Below are 11694 nucleotides of genomic sequence, written 5' to 3'. Positions count from 1 at the left end.
GCCGCGATCCGGGGCGCGCCCAGGGCGCAGCGCTCGGGAGGCAGCCGCCGCGCGCCCTTCTGCGCTCCGGCGCCCGCGGAAAGAAAGGAAGGAAGCGCGGCGCGGCGCGGCGGCGGCTGCCTCAAGTTGGAGGGGGGAGGCGGAGGCGGCGGCCGCGGGCGGCGTGAATGGGGGCGGGGGAGAGAGGAGGGAGGGGACCCCCTCCCCTCCCGGCCCGGCCCGGCCCAGCCCCGCCGCCGATTGGCCGGGCCCGGCCGGCCGCCCCTCGGTTTCCATGGCGCGACTCCTGCCCATCACTGTCAGAGCGCGCTGCCAATCAAAGCGCCCGAGCCCTGCGCGCTCTTGCTCTCCCCCGCCACCCTTCCCCGGCCCTTCCTTCCTGCTTTCCCCCGTGCCCACCGAGCGGAGGCTTGGGGCGGGTGGCTGCGGGGAAACAGCAGCCTTTGAGTCCCCGGGCAGCTGAGGAACAAGACTGACAGGGCCGAAGCTTCCGAGAGCCAGAGTAGAACCCAACGGGATTCGGGTCCGGTAGCACCTTAAAGACCAACTCGATCCCCGGGCGATGAGCTTTCCAGAGTTAAAGCTCCGAAGCTGGGATGCGTGAGTGGGGCGAAAGCGCCCCGATCCCTCGCACCCTTGCCTCTGCCCCGGTCTAGAGCGCGCGAGTGGAGATGGGGCGCCCCGGGCTGCTGGACCGCTCCTCTGCCCGCCCCCCGCTCAGCTACCGGGCACCTGTGCAGCGCGTGAGAAGGAACCTTAGGCGGGCCCGGGGAGGCGGGAATGGGACCCCAGAGGCACCAAAGAGGCCGGCCTCTAAAAAATCCACCGGATCAGTCTGGAAAAAATACCGTAAGGGACGGCGTAGGGGCCCGTGGAGTGGAGCTCTTTGGTCGCCCTCCCCATAACTTCAGGGTAGCCACTCCGGCTCCCCGTCCGAAATGCCGGCAGTCCTAGGCGCTAGCGGAGGAAGCTCAGTTGAACTCGGTGGGAGTCGCCAGGGATCGAGCTGCGTAAGGGGGCTGGGGCCGGGTCCCGACCTCTCCACCGCCCGGAAGGAAAGCGCGGGTCGGAGAGGCCACCGGCAAAACAAACGCGAAGCTCGTCTCGGCGCGTCCCATTGGTCTTCCCGGTGGGTTGTAGTCTTAGGCGTGTGTTTTACTCGGAGGTAAGTCCCTCCCAGGGAAGTGGCCCCTAGGGTTGTGGTGTGTTACCCCATACGAAGAAAGTCACACCTCCCGGGCAGAGATCAGGCGCCCAAACCGGCATCATTTTCTCGAGTTTTAAAGACTGGCGCCCTGGCCCTGTCGCCTCTTTCGTTTGCCTCTTTGACCCCCGCTCCCAAACTCCTCCGTTTTCCCTTGAGCAGCCTGGAATAAACACCCAAGAAGGCCGCGGAAGAAGTGAGAAGTCACTGGTCGGTCAGGACAAACAACTTCAAGGAATCGTTTTAAACTATTGATCATCTCCCCCCCAAAAATATCAGTGCCCTTCATTCTTCCATGTTACTGGAAATGAAAAGTCAGCGGAGGCTGAAAGCGTGGGAAAAACTCCTTTCCCGCTCTTGAGACATAGTAGTAGTAATAATAATGTGATGGTGTTCTCCGAGAGATGGGGAAGGAAGGATGGATGGATGGATGGATGGATGGATGGATGGATGGATGGGTAGATTTTGGTTGACCGCTTTTCTTCCCCCCTCCCAAGAATATTATTAGACATAGCTCGTGGGGGGAAACATATTTGGGATTAAATTCCATTCTAATGCAAGGCTGTAAATAGCCAGTTCTGGTCGTCGTCGTCCCCCCCCCCGCCTTTCTTGCCACCTCTTTCCCCTCCGCCGGCAGATGTCAAAAGGAACGCCTTCCCGATCCGCAGCGTTGGGGCTCCTTTTTATTTTAAAACGTGAAGATCATTTCGCTGCCTGCCCTGTGGATGAAATGGACCATATTTCAGTGTTCTCCCACAATCGCGATCTGCAGTAAAGAGCGTGTTGTGTGTGTGGGCGCGTGTGTGTGTGCGTGATGGGGGGACGGAGGCGGAGAGGAGACGGAGGACTAGAGAGAGAGAGAGACAGAGAGAGAGAGAGACAGAGAGAGAGAGAGAGAGAGAGAGAGAGAGGCGAGGACTGTCTTTTCTTTAGTATCAAGCACACACTGACTCTTTCTCGGCGAGATCTGGTAAACCAGACGGCGGATACATAGCGCGGATGGTTTGGAGGTGTCGGGTCAGATTAAGGCACGCCTGGCTGGGCGGCCAAGTTCGTTCTGACGGAAAACCCTGAGATTATTTTCACAGATCTTCACAGTTCACTTGCAAAAAAAAAAAAAAACCCTCGGAGCCATTTTCATCATTTATGCGGAGCTCTGAGCTAGCGGGACGGAAAGGCTTTCAGTACTGCTCATTTTCATAAAAAACGACAGGCGAGGAGGGGAGGGGATGCCCTCGTAGAGACCAACAGGATTTTCAGGGCGCCCGTCTCCAGATACCAGAGGGAAGCTCCGCTCTGCAACCCAGGGAAAGCCGCGGCGCTTTCCTCTTATCCGTTCCAGCGAGTTCAGACCGCTTTCCCAGCGCGACAAGCCCGCATGTGGAAGACATCGGAGTAAATAAGAAAACTCCCCGTGTCAAACAACATTCAGCTTCACTTCCCAGGGCCGCATCCACTAGGCGTTCAAAGCCTGGGTTAGTCCCACTTCATTTCTCCTAGAAGCGATTTCCATGAAAATCATTCGAATCTCCTTTCGAGGAAATATAACTGGGGGAAGAAGAGTGTTAAATGTTGCAGTTTACTTTAAGGGTAAAAAAAAGACTGCATTGCAATCCACGCCAAGGATGAATTTCGTGGAAAAAAATATTGATTTTAAAATTGGCTCCTTCTTTTCAACGTGAAGGGGGTTCTCTCCTGGTTATACCCGGAGATGCCAGCCGGCTACTCTAGTGGGTAGCAGAACTCCGAAGTTTCTTTTGACTGGGTCGTTACTTGAGATCCTAGAAAGCAATTCGAACCAGGTCTAATTCACCATACTAATGCAGTCTGTTCAGTGGCGATTACTCCCAGGAAAGTGTGTTTACAATGGATGACAGTCCCAATTCGAAATGAATCTACTTAACACTATGAACTCCAAAGGGACTGAATTTCAAAGGAGCTTGTTTAGGCTGAAATTATAGGTAGGTCCTTTTAAAAAACAATGGAGTCCAGATCCTGAAGGGCAGATAGGCGAGTGTCTGTTGCAGCCGAACAAAAAAAAGAGAGGCTTGTACCGTCAAGGACTAGCAACTTTATTGTGGTTCCATAGCCCTTTTCATCAGATGTAAGAACGACCTCTTCTCTTTGGCATTTTGAAACGCAACCAATCGAGTCTGTGACATGGGCCTTACTTCGGGATAAGATAGGTTTTCCCATGCAGTTGCACAATGCAACGCGAGCAGGTAAAGTTCTACTGATTTTAAGAGTCTGCTGAAATCTCTCCCATTGAAATAAACTCAGGTGGGCAGCCTTGTTGGTCTGTAGTAGAAGAGCGAGATTCGGGTCCAGTAGCATCGTAAAGACCAACTAGATTTCCAGGGTATGAGCTTTCGAGAGGCAGAGCTCCCACTCTCGAAAGCGTACACCCTGGAAATCTAGTTGGTCTTTAAGGTGCTACTGGGCCCGAATCTTGGCCATCGAAATAAATGGAACTTTAAAATGCTTGGATGGGAGACCGATTCTCGCTGTTTTCAGAGGGAGAGATTTAAGCATGGGATTGAGAGGTATGGGTTTCAATACTGCTTTAAATCTGGCTGGATCCGGAATCCATGACTTTTGGATCAGCAGCAGAGACAATGGACCGACTTCAGTCCTTGCCATCCTGCCCGGTGAAGACGCCCGAGGTCTAGGCATAGTTAGCAAGCGGGAAGGCAGTTTGATCTTCTTCATTCTACGAATGGAGTTCACTGCGACGAGATGTGGCGATAACCAGGGCTCAGGTGGGGGCTGGACAAATTCTTCGAGAAGGACAGGTCGATCAAAGGTATTAGCCATGTTAGCTTAACTAAGCCCCGGGATCAGCGATAGCATCAGGGCAGCGACGGTTAGGGGACACGATTGCTTCCCTTGCCTTTCTTTGCTCACTTCCCAGATCTACCTGGCTGGCCAACTGGAAAATGGATGCTGGTGTAAATGGATTTGCGGTCTGGCCATCCAGGGATTTTTATATCGAAGGAATATTCCCTTATCCTGCATTCTCTGTGGTGGCCCCACTTTATGGAATGGCCTACCTGAAGAGGTCGAGAAAGCTCCCACTCGTTTAGCTTTCCGCAAACGATGCAAAATTAAATTATTCTAGAGGGCTTTTTGCTCAGATAGGAGGGCGGTAATATAAAGAAGTGGTCTCAAAGAGCTCATCAGTAAAGGGACAGGGAGGGAACACAGACTCTACTACTATGGCTCTAAGTATGATCGACCATAGACTCTACTACTATGGCTCTAAGTATGATCTCACTATATGTCAGTCTCCCAATTGTTTACGCTCTGTTCCAGCATTTCTTCAGCTGGATTTCTGCTGGTTTTAAATCTTTGCAAATTTTTGCGTTATGTACGTTGTTACATGATTATTGAAACGTCTTTGCAACTGACTGTATAATCCCCTTGAGTCTTAGCGAGAAAGGCGGACTATAAACAACGTCAATAAATAAAATTAACTGGCGACCTTAGCATTCTGGTTTTCAGATAATTAAAACAATCGAAGAGACGCAATAATGGCAGACGTCTATTTAAACCCCTAAAGGCCCTAAACTATATTTAACATTTTTAAAAGCGTTTATGCATCTGGAGAAAGCTGCAGCTCGGGCTCCACTGGGGCCAGACTGCTGGAAGATTCCAGCAAGGCGCTTTTCTCCATCTTGCAGACCAATTTCTTACAGGTGCGGACGCTGAGAGAGTGAATATCAAATCTCATACATCGGCCAGAATTGACAGTAGAATTGGCTGTCTTCTACTTTCTGTTTAGCACTAACAAATGCTACACCTGGTGGGTGGGAGAAGATTCAGCATAAAGGAGGCTTGGTTCATTTTGCATTCTGTTTTTCGTAAGTGCAAACCCACTTGAAGCAACGGTGAAAATTCAAGCGGGGAGGGCGTCAAGGTACTTTATAGTGCCATGTTCAAAACCGGTTTTAAATGCATTTGGTAACCTGTTCCAAACGGGCAACGCACCCCTAATTTGGAACTAGAGGTCAGTTAGTTTAATAAGCTCACTCCCATTTAAGCCAAAAGATCTGAATGGAAACCAATTTAGAGTCATTGATATCCAAGTGAAGAAATAGGCTTTAATTGTGTAGCCCAGTTTTATTGCCTTATATGTATTATATGGGTCTTTCTTTGCCCCAACTATTGCTACCCAACAATTCTGCAATGAAACTTGAGCCTCAAGGGGGACAATAAATGCAGTGAACAAACATACATAAATATATTAATACAATAGCATAACTAGGTCTTGGGTGGGAATGTTGCAATAGGAGCATAGCACTCTGTACATGGTGTCTGTCCTTGCCAGGGGCCATAAAGGCGGCTCAGGTTCAATGTGCATATATTGAAAGGGGCTGAGGAAGAAGAGAAGAGAGGAGAAAGATACCATCCACTCTGCAAGCCACCAGAAAGCGCTCTCACTCACATTTGAGAATTATAAAAGTGATTAAAGCAGAAAACAAAAGCTTTGGTCACAAGTTTCATCTGTCTGCTTGGCTTTGCAAGAACCTTTACCAAGACTGAGGATTGCTGCAAATGGTGAAGTTCTACAGGGCAAAGTAACAAAACCTAATGACTCCACACTGTATGCAAATGAGAGATGTTCAGATTGTGTTCTGCAAATCAAAATGAGAGTCCAAATGACACAATGCGGAAGTTACATATGCACATTACCATGTACACTGTTTTTCACAACCACAGTAACAGAACAGTTTTTATAAATATTTTTTAAAATGACTTGCTATTACTTACTATAGTCACTAACACAAGGGATCTATAGATCCCTTGTGTTATAGATCCTCTGGATCTATAACACAAGGGAATGAGCATGCTATGCAGAACATTCATCAATCTCTGTTTTTGTATTCATCTGATGAAGAAAGCCATCAAAACCAGGAGGAATACCACTTTCCTGTTGCATTTGTGGAAACAAACATAATATTACTGTGGTTGTGCAAACAGACAAGAAAATAGTACATGTGGTAACGTTCTAATAAAAAGTGCACAATTTGAATACATTTTTAAAAATCTATTGATCCAGAGGAGTTAGCCGTGTTAATCTGTAGTAGCAAAATCAAAAAGAGTCCAGTAGCACCTTTAAGACTAACCAATTTTATTGTAGCATAAGCTGAGAACTGTGATTCTCGAAAGCTTATGCTACAATAAAATTGGTTGGTCTTAAAGGTGCTACTGGACTCTTAAAAATCTATTTACTCCCCATATTTGATGATATTGAATTAGCGTGTATCAAATTGTCAAGAGTGTGTATCAAACTGTTAAAAAGTCAGTTTTCTATCTTCTGGGGAAGCCCCCACCCCTTTTTCTGATACCCTTGTGAGTGACCTTGTAATTTTGTGAGCACTCCGCACTCTCCTGTAGAACATTTGAAAAATCTCATAAAGACAAGTGAGTACCCAATTAAGCTCAATGCTTAATAATAATGGCTGGAATCACTGTGGGTTCCTGTGAAAATTTTGCAATTTCTCCTTCTCTCCAGCCTGGCAGTCGATTTGCAAAGCTCAAGTTGTCCTGTGGGCTTGGAGAGAGTTTAGCTACATCTCTGCTTTCTGCTAATGTATCACCCAGTTAGGCACACACATCCTTGTGCAGTCCAGGCACAATGTTGCCCTGTGACTCTCACAGACCCTGCTTCCTGGAAAAGGAGCGAAGGCTCTCCGCCACAGCATCTAATTATGCTGAGTCAAGTAGCAAGCAAGTGTCAGGAGGATGAAAGTGTTCTTTGTCGTTGGCAAAACATTTAATACTTTAGGCCCTACTGTTTGCCTTGCAAATTGTACAGCAGCCTCATTAGCTGAAATCCAGCAGGGATGGTTGGAGAAAAGAAACCTCTGAAAGCCAAGGGGGTGGTTGTCGAAATGGCATTTATTTATTTAAATAAATGAATCCAATTATGATAGTACATATAAATGTTAAAAATGAAGCCATGCTCTTACAAGTATATCACCATGGACAAGCAGTATGCATCTTTGTTTCCATGCTGTTTTTTCTCTCTCTGACATTTTCATTTTATTTATACTGCAGCTCAAAGGAAAGTCATCATAGAAAATTGTGCAAACCTGAAATGAAAAGCTTCAGTGGAAAGTACCAGGAACTGAATAGACAGACCATAAGAGCTCCTATTACTTTAGAAGAATCAACATCAGCTTTAATTTGAAACGTTTCTAGCCCTCAGGACTGCCGAAAAAGCTTAAGCAATCCCTACTGAAATCTCAACGTTTCTTTGCTATTTCATTTTGTTTTAAATTTTAAAAAATTACAGAATATCAAGGGATACATAAATGCTCTTGAACAATGGCATCCAAAGGACTTTCTTCTCCTCAGATACAAATCTACACGCTCACCTTTGCCTTGTTCCTCCATCATAGGGTGAGGTGAATGTCTTCACAACAGAAGGTCTTTTTAGGAGCTACGCAGTGTTTCCCAACATTTTTTACATGGAGGAACCCCTAAATTGATTTTTCAAATCCTGAAGAACCCCTACCTATGGAAATGTTTACAGGCCAGAAAAAGTTGATGGCAAGGTGAGCAATTCAATTACTGATGAACGATTGTCAAGAAAATTTAATTACTGATGAATGATTGTCACACATACACACATGTATCTCAGCTTTCATAATAATAGCTGAGAAATTTTGAGGGATATTTTGAGAGATATTTGGAATTTCAACATTTTTATTATTTCGCAATTTCTCATGAAACCCTTCACAATGTCCATGTTTCCACAGAACTCTTCTTGGGAAACACAGAGGTATCTCAGGCTTTGAAGCTGCCTTTCTCAGAACTTTTTGTGTTTTTTTAAACATAGTAAAGAGTCCAGTAGCACCTTTAAGACTAACCAACTTTATTGTAGCGCAAGCTTTCTAGAATCACAGCTCTCTTCGTCAGATGCACTTTTTAAACATAATCACTTTTAGTTTGGCAGCTTAGCTGCCTTGGTGGCAGAAGGGCACTATAGAAATATGTTAATACAAATAAATAACCCCCCTGATCTTGAAAAGGTGTTCCAGGAAAGCTCATGTGCCTTCTTTAAGCCTTTTTATTTTAAATTAGGAAGTAATATTTTATAAATTAAGAACAATTGGGACAGGACTGTGGCAAGAACATGGTTACATGTTAAAGGATGGTAGGTGGCAGGTGTTGCAGAAACATCTTTTGTCATATATAGCGCTTCTGAGGAGGAACAGATGACAGCTGTAATTGCCCTCTTGAAGAAGGATCAATTATTTGGACCATTCTTCCTTAAACCTCACTGCCAAAAGGGGAACCACTCCTATCTGAATCTCTGTTCTGATATTTTAAAAAAAAAAGGATTCAAGAAAGTCACAGATTTGAAAAGTTTATTTACAAAAAGATAAGTACTAAGCACAAGATTCAAAATTATTTTATTTCCCCTCTCCTTATCTAATCTCTTTACAAAAAAAACCTCCATGATTTTTCTTTCCCCCAAAGTCATTTTCTTCTGCTTTCTACTCCCTCTTTAATATACAAAGTTCACTCTCCTCTTCCAGTTCTATCTGCCCGAGATCCTGGAGATCCACTGCAAATCAGAGTAGACTGTGCCAAGCTAGATGGGCCAATAGTCCGATTTGGTATACAGCAGTTTCGTAGGTCTGTGTGGTGACTGTATTCTTGTAGTCTGGAAGTTGTAATTTCTTCCTATCTGTTCCTGACCTGTTGTGCTCTTCCTCAGTTCTCATTCCCACTGCATCTTCTGTGAGAAAACTGAGTTAATTGTACTCACAACTTCATTTTTGTTTTGATATTCAGTCTTGGCCTTCTTGTCTCTTCAGGCTGAAAAGACTATAGTTGCTTCTTTTTTCCTTTTCTTTTAAATTATCCATTAATTCAGTATTTGACCAATGGGGCCTTTTTTGTTTCCTTGGTGATCGTTCGTTTGTCTCAATAAGTAAGTGTGAATTATTTCCCAACGGAGGCCTTGGTATATACTGATAATAAAAGTGTTTATGTTGGAGATTACATTGCTTGGCCAAATGTATGAAGGATAATTTTTTTGCTGTTTGGTTGTGGGTCTTGACAATCAGTATTTGACAACTCAAAGCGATTTGTGGTGGCGCAATCAATTGATTCTATTTGCTGAGAACGTTTATCACACTGTCATCATCGTAAGTACTTCTAGTAATGAATTTGATGTATATTACTTGTAATTCATATGTAACCTAGGACGGCAATTACCAGTCTCTCAGTTTGGGGATTTTTCTTTTCTTAGTCATGCTATTGATGTTCCACAGTCAATCAACCATCAACCAGTCTTGTTTCATAACTACTGCATCAGTTTTTATCTTATAAAAGATAAATCAAATCCAGATTTGAGTAATCTGTTAGGGCTTTTGCTACAGCTGCAGAAAAATAAATGAAATCAAATGAAAAAACTAGTAAATTCTACCATATTAATGAGATGTTGAAACATAACAGCATTATTTTGTTAGATTCAACTGCTATCATACCTCGTAATCCGCTTACTGCTTATGTTATAATATTGAGTAATCTGCTTACTGACTGTCTGAAAAAAATGATCATACATTGAATCTGCCTTGAATCCCAGTGATAAACGCAGGCAATTATTATTTTTATCATTGCCACTCTTGCTGCCTGTCTGTTATGTTGGGGGTCTGCCACTGAAAGTGGCAGCTCCGGGCAGTAACCGTGGCCCCAATGGGTGGCCCATAACCAGCCTGCTCCTTCCCTCTCTTTCTTCGGCAGGAGGCAGTGGTGTGGGTAGGCCTTTTGCTGGGTAGTTTTTTGCCTCCCAGTGCATTCTGTTGGGAAGCCTGGCAGTGCTTCTAGCCACGATCATGGCCACAGTGAGGGTGCCATGAGTGGAGCTGGCTTCCCTGTGGAATTGGATGTGTGCGCACAAAGTCATTTTCCTAGAGCACCAAACATCCTTGGGCCAGCCCTGTTTTTAATGAGTTGTAACCCATAGACTTGCTGGACTGCCTTTTCCTATTTGCACCTCAAAATTTCTGCATCTACCTCTAAAGGGCCTGCTTACAGATACAACACCGAGGGAGGTTAGGACAGTTTCTGATCATACTCTGGCTTTTTTCAGTAGCAGCCTCAATCTGTTGGAATGGGCTGCTACCTAGAGAAGTGTGGGAAGTGTCATCTGTAGCAAGGATGAGCAATTAATAATTTTAATGTATATTGTTTGTATATATGGAAAAGTGGTAGTTAAATAAAAGGATAAACATTATTTTTTACAGAAAACTAGTTGTTTTGTCAATTGCCCCCATAATTACACACATTTGCCTTATGAATAAAATGAGGAAACAAAGGATGCAGTTTGTGAAACCTATATCAGCCACAAGAATTTTGACTTGATTGCATTGAAATGAACTCGTCATCAGACAACTCAGCAGTTGAGGTGTTACGCAATGTTTATGAACATTCCAGTTGTTCAGGTGGTTAAAAAAATGACAGTATATAAGGTCAAGGGATGGATGGGGATGAATGTGGATTTACATGGTTCTCCACTTATGTCTTCATTATTTATGGTTTATAAGAATGGTATATTTGATTATCATGCCCTGCTTTATTTCTTGTCCCCTCATATTTTCAACCTAAAGTCAGGTTTGTCAGCTTTTCCTGATGCATGAGCTTTAATTTCCTGAGGCAATATATTCTGTCTGTGTCTGACAATAGGATATATTTTGAGCCGAAATAATTCATTGTGTTTACCTGTATTCCATTTCCAATGGTGGGTTTTTTCCCCCTTGTTTACTTCTTGTCTTTTCTCTTGTTCTGACTTCCAGCTTTAGGATTACCCAATTCATCTTCAATATTTCATTTATTAAATTACTTCCTTCAAACATCTAAACTCATTATTTTCTTTCTTCTTTGTACTAAGGGCAAGCCCAAATGCCCAAGCAACTGGGCTGTGTAATCTTGGGGCAGCTAAATTGCTGGCTGCCAGTGAGCATCCCAAGATCCTTTGCAATGCCATGGAGAGAACTGATACAGAACTGTGACATTTTTGATAAACCTTAAATGTTATCCAAATAAATAATAACAGACACACACCTTGTACAATCTAACAGTTGATTCCTATCTTGTCCTGTATCTATGTGTGGGATCCTGAATGTGCAGCTCTTGGATAATTCAGCGTAGCTATTTAGAGAATCCACATTTCCATTTCATATACCATACCAGCTTCTTCTGGGAACTGCCAGGGAAGGAACTCCCACAAATGTGGGGCTCTGATGCCGATCTAGTTCTTAAATTTTCAATCTCATTCATGCCTTATCTGGAGAAGTATCAATATATATGTACACAGTCTAGGAACTTATTTTCTCTTTTTCTACTGGATTCATCAAGGTGGATATCCTTATATCTTCGCATTAATTGATTACTTTCCAACAGTAGTTCATTAATGACCAGTCTGTTGTGATAAATATACTTTTGTTTCTCAGTTTGAGCACAATCACTTCAAT

The 11694-nt window shown here is 44.3% G+C and overlaps 1 protein-coding gene across 1 annotated transcript in view; it reads left to right on the top strand.

The window, feature by feature from the left end:
- Positions 1-671: 671 nt before the first annotated feature.
- The window catches only part of C2H14orf39 (chromosome 2 C14orf39 homolog), a 61766-nt gene continuing 50743 nt past the window's right edge, over positions 672-11694 (top strand). Inside the window, exon 1 of the mRNA XM_054972073.1 lies at positions 672-849. Coding sequence (XP_054828048.1) covers positions 672-849 — 178 coding nt within the window. The remainder of the gene's footprint in view (positions 850-11694) is intronic.

The sequence above is a fragment of the Eublepharis macularius genome, chromosome 2 (assembly GCF_028583425.1).
Source record: "Eublepharis macularius isolate TG4126 chromosome 2, MPM_Emac_v1.0, whole genome shotgun sequence".
Classification (NCBI taxonomy): Eukaryota; Metazoa; Chordata; class Lepidosauria; order Squamata; family Eublepharidae; genus Eublepharis; species Eublepharis macularius.
Note: the sequence above shows the minus strand (reverse complement) of the source record. Positions and strands in the feature narration are given on the sequence as shown.